This window comes from Eimeria tenella, genomic scaffold (assembly GCF_000499545.2).
Source record: "Eimeria tenella Houghton genomic scaffold, Eth_scaff3843, whole genome shotgun sequence".
Taxonomy (NCBI): Eukaryota; Apicomplexa; class Conoidasida; order Eucoccidiorida; family Eimeriidae; genus Eimeria; species Eimeria tenella.
This window is the reverse complement of record NW_013544764.1, coordinates 1-4,456: the sequence shown is the minus strand read 5'-3', so window position 1 is coordinate 4,456 and position 4,456 is coordinate 1. Positions and strand designations below refer to the sequence as shown.

The window sequence follows — 4,456 nt, the reverse complement described above, 5'->3', positions numbered from 1 at the left end:
AGGGTTTAGGGTTTAGGGTTTAGGGTTTAGGGTTTAGGGTTTAGGGTTTAGGGTTTAGGACGACCTTCTTTGGCCTCGAGGGTTTGCTTCTGGCCTCTCTCCTGCTGCACCCTTCTCCGGCCTTCCCCCTCTCAAGGCCGCCAGTCCTACCGCCCAGGGCCTAGGGTTTAGGGTTTAGGGTTTAGGGTTTAGGGTTTGGGGATGCCGCACCCCTCGAAACCCTCCGAGGGCTTCCGCCCCTTTTCTTTGCTTCCAAAATTCCCCCACCCTCTTCAGGTGTACAGACACCTCCCGCCTTTTGCTGCTGCTCAAGTGGATGTCTTCGAGGCCGCCACGGCCCACAGACTCCGAGGTAAACCCTAAACCCTAAACCCTAAACCCTAATTCTTGGCTTCGGGGGCGATCGCTGGAGAGGCGGGCTGCGCCCCGGGACCCGCAGCTCCGCTCTTTCTTCCGAAACCCTAAACCCTAAACCCTAAACCCTCGGCTGGTGTTTACACCAGCTGCTGCTGGGGGCTCTAGGGTTTAGGGTTTAGGGTTTAGGGTTTAGGGTTTGCGCGCAGTGCTGCACTTTCTAGATGAAAAGTTCGGCCTAGACCCTTCCACAAACCCTGCGGTGCTGCGGGCCGCAGCACCAACCCCTGCAGCAGCAGCAGCAGCAGCAGGGGGAGCAGCAGCAGCAGCAGCAGCAGCAGAAAAGCCCCTCTATGTGCAGCTGGAGGAGCTGCTGCTGGAGGGGGGCCTCATGCTGCCTGCAGCAGCAGCAGCAGCAGCAACAGAGCAGCAGCGGCAAGAAGTTGCAGAAAGAGATGCCATTTCCCATTTTGCGCTGCGCATTGCGTAAACCCTAACCCTAAACCCTAAACCCTAAACCCTAAGTGCTGCAGCAGCTGGAGCAGCAAACTCTTTTGCTTCTGCGTAAGAAGACCTAAAGCGCTCCCCGTATTGGTTTTAGGGTCTAGGGTTTAGGGTTTAGGATTTAGGGCTTGGGTCCTAAGGTTTGGGGTTCGGGCCAAAGGGCTTAGGGATTAGGGTTTAGGGTTTGGGGTTTAGGGTTTAGGGTTTTGCTGCGCAGCTTCAGCAAAGACCGCGACAAGCAGCACTGGCTGGTGCAGCAGGAGAGCCGCCTCTTGATGTACAGATTTGGTAACCCAAAACCCTAAACCCTAAACCCTAATTAACAAGCCCAGACCCTTACTTAGAGCAGTTCTTCAATTCTTATGTTGCCATATTTGCTGCGGCGCATTTCAGCCTTGGAAGTTCACTGTAGGGTTTAGGGTTTAGGGCTTAGGGTTTGGAGTATCGACTTTAGGGTTTAGGGTTTAGGGTTTAGGGTTCAGAGTTTAGGGTTTAGGGTTTAGGGTTTGCCTGCAGATCGGCTTTGCGCTTTCCGGGACTTGAGCGACGGGACCCAAAGCTTAATTTCGAGCTTCTTGCAGCAAGAAGGTTTAAACTACGCTACTGTAAGGGTTTAGGGTTTAGGGTTTAGGGTTTAGGGTTTAGGGTTTAAGGGTGGCAAGGATCAGCTTTGTCAGGAACCTTTCACGCACCCAAAGCCATTTTTACAGGCTCCCTGCCACTATGCCGTAGGGCGTAGAGCTTATTAGGGTTTAGGGTTTAGGGTTTAGGGTTTAGGGTTTGTGCGCAGGTGCCGCGCCCGCGAGACCCTGTGGGGAGTTCAGCAGCAGAAGCTCTTTGGAAAACCGCCACGGGGTTTTTGAGGGGCCCTTTGGCGCAGCAAGTGCAGCAGCTATATCTCGTAAACCCTAAACCCTAAACCCTAAACCCTAAACCCTAAGGCCTAGAGGCTAATCCAGCCGCCTCGTTGCTCCCGGCTGCGGAGCGCTTGGAGTTCCGAATCGGTGGCGTCAAGAGTGTAGGGTTTAGGATTTAGGGTTTAGGGATAAGGTTTAGGGTTTGGGGTTTAGGGTTTAGGGTTTAGGGTTTAGGGTTTAAGCGCGCTTTTCAGGTCCCTTGCTTCCCGGATGCCGGGCAGCTCGTGCGCAATCGCCGTGTGTACATCAAAAGTAAGTTTAGGGTTTAGGGTTTAGGGGTGGGGGTTTAGGATTTAGGGTTTAGGGTTTAGGGTTTGGGGTTTAGGGTTTGGGGCTGAAGGTTTTTTAGTGCGTAGGCGGCGTGATGACGCTGCTTGAAGTACAGGTTTAAGGCTCGGAACTTAGGGTTTAAAGCTGAGGGTTTAGGGTTTAGGGTTTAGGGTTTAGGGTTTAGGGGTTAGCGAGTTTGTTCAGATATGATGGCATACGTTCCGGATTATGAGTTGGGCGCTGTTGTCTGTGGGCTGCTGCGGTGTGTGGCTAAACCCTAAACCCTAAAGCCTACGAAACCCTAAACCCTAAACACTACTAAATTTTAAACCCTAAACCCTAAACCCGACCTTAACCCTAACAGGAAACCCCAAAGCTCACGCACCGCTTGCAGTTACGGCGCAGGTCTTACTGCTAACGGTCAATATCTAGGGTTTAGGGTTTAGGGTTTAGGGTTTAGGGTTTGTGTTGCAGAGCGGCAATGAACGCTTCCTTTGAACTCCTTGAAGGCCGCCAAGATACCTTGCAGGTGTCAATACACCACAAACCCTCAAGGTTGACGACAAAGGGTTTAGGGTTTAGGGTTTAGGGTTTAGGGTTTAGGGTTTAGCGCTAAGGGTTTAGGGTTTAGGGTTTGTCTCAGAACACTGTTTTCTCGGACCCTCGAGTTGGGAAGCTCTTGAGCGCTGCGCCGACTGTCTACTTAGGTGAGAAAAGGGTTTGGGGTTTAGGGTTTAGGGTTTAGGGTTTAGGGTTTAGGGTGTAGGTTTCGGATGCAGGCTGGGGTTTCAGGATAAGGGTTTAGGGTAGGGCCTAGCTAGGGTCTGTGGCTTAGGGTTTACATTCTACGGTTTAGGGTTTGCATGCAGGCAGAGATAAAAACAAGAAAAGGCTAGGGTTTAGGGTTTAGGGTTTAGGGTTTAGGGTTTGCCTGCAGGCAGGGATTTCAACAAAGATGCAGTGAAGAGCACGGAAGAGCGCCTGATGCCTCAGTCCATAAAACAGGTCAGAAAACCCTAAACCCTAAAACCTAAACCCTAAACCCTAAAACCTAGACCCTAAACCCTAAACCCTGATTACGAGGTTCCGCTGGATGAAGTTCAGGACTAGGGTGTTTCATTTCTTGGTTTCCAGTGTTTAGGGTCTACGGTTAAAAGTTGAGGGTCTAGGGTTTAGGGTTTAGGGTTTAGGGTTTTGTTTTCAGGTGTACAAAGACTCATTCCCTCCCTGCATGCGCCGCCTCTATGAGAGCTACATGTAACTTCAAACCCTAAACCCTAAACCCTAAACCCTAGATGGCCACTGCTTCTCATATCTGCGCAAACGCGAATCCAGCATCACTGGTGCTGCTGCTGCTGCTGTTGCTGCTGCTGCTGCTGCAGGGCGGAACATCACCTGCGCCACGGCGGCCGCATGCAGCTGTGGTTGTTCTTTAAAGTAAGCAGCAGCAGCAGCAGCTGCTGCTGCTGCTGCTGTTGCTGCAGCAGCAGCAGCAGCATCTACAGCGTGTGGGGTCTAGGGTTTATTGGCTCTCTGGGGTTTAGGGTTTAGGGTCTAGGGTTTAGGGTTAAGGGTTTGCGGTTTAGGGCGCAGGGATGACCCTGGAAGAGAACCTGCAGTTCAACAGACAAATTTGGAGAGAGCCCCAGAAATTCGACAAGGAGTAAACCCTAAACCCTAAACCCTAAACCCTAGTTCTTGGCAGCGGAAGCAGCTGAGCAGTTCCTGGAACTCTGAGGGTTTAGGCGCTTGCCTGTCTCGGTTGCACACCATGCTTTCAGGGGCTAGAATCCAGGGTTTAGGGTTTAGAGCTAGGGTTTAGGGTTTAGGGTTTAGGGTTTAGGGTTTGGCTGCAGGCATGCGTACAACTTGAGACACATGTACGGCTTAGAAGGCAAGCGTTCGAATTATGCGCCTTTGAGATGTTCTCAAATCATAGCAGGAGGCGTCACCGGAGTAAACCCTAAACCCTAAACCCTAAACCCTAAACCCTAGTGGAGGCAGGAGGCGCCCAGTTGCTGCTCGGAAGCTCCGCGGCGTCGCCCCGGGGCTGCATCTTCAGCAGCAGCAACGCAGCCGCGACCCCAAACCCTAAACTCTAACCCTAAACCCTAAACCCTAACCCTAAACCCTAAACCCTTTTTTGCAGGGCCCAGGGACAGGAGACCACCACGGCTGCCCTTTCAAACATTTTGACTTGAAGCGGCTTCAGAAGCTTTTCGAAGGCTGGGGCTTGAGCTGTACGTAAACCCCAAACCCTAAACCCTAAACCCTAAACTCTTTTGCGTCAAAGTCATGGGAGAAGGCAAACCCTAAACCCTTCCGCACTCCCGAAGCCCCTTCTAAACCCCACCCTCTGAACCGTCAACCCTCGCTGCTGCTGCTGCTGCTGCTGCTGCTGCTGCTTGTGC

At 52.2% G+C, this 4,456-nt stretch overlaps 1 protein-coding gene across 1 annotated transcript; it reads left to right on the top strand.

Annotated features, from left to right (window-relative positions):
* Positions 1 to 201: 201 nt before the first annotated feature.
* ETH_00033585 (DNA primase, large subunit, putative) lies at positions 202 to 3,712 on the top strand (the record flags this gene model as incomplete). Its single annotated transcript, XM_013379713.1, has 13 exons — positions 202 to 352; positions 564 to 840; positions 1,076 to 1,146; positions 1,375 to 1,463; positions 1,649 to 1,759; positions 1,970 to 2,027; positions 2,250 to 2,307; positions 2,520 to 2,574; positions 2,689 to 2,752; positions 2,983 to 3,050; positions 3,250 to 3,302; positions 3,428 to 3,482; positions 3,632 to 3,712. 13 exons carry the CDS (start codon positions 202 to 204, stop codon positions 3,710 to 3,712), a joined length of 1,191 nt encoding a protein of 396 aa, XP_013235167.1.
* Between the last annotated feature and the right edge of the window lie 744 nt (positions 3,713 to 4,456).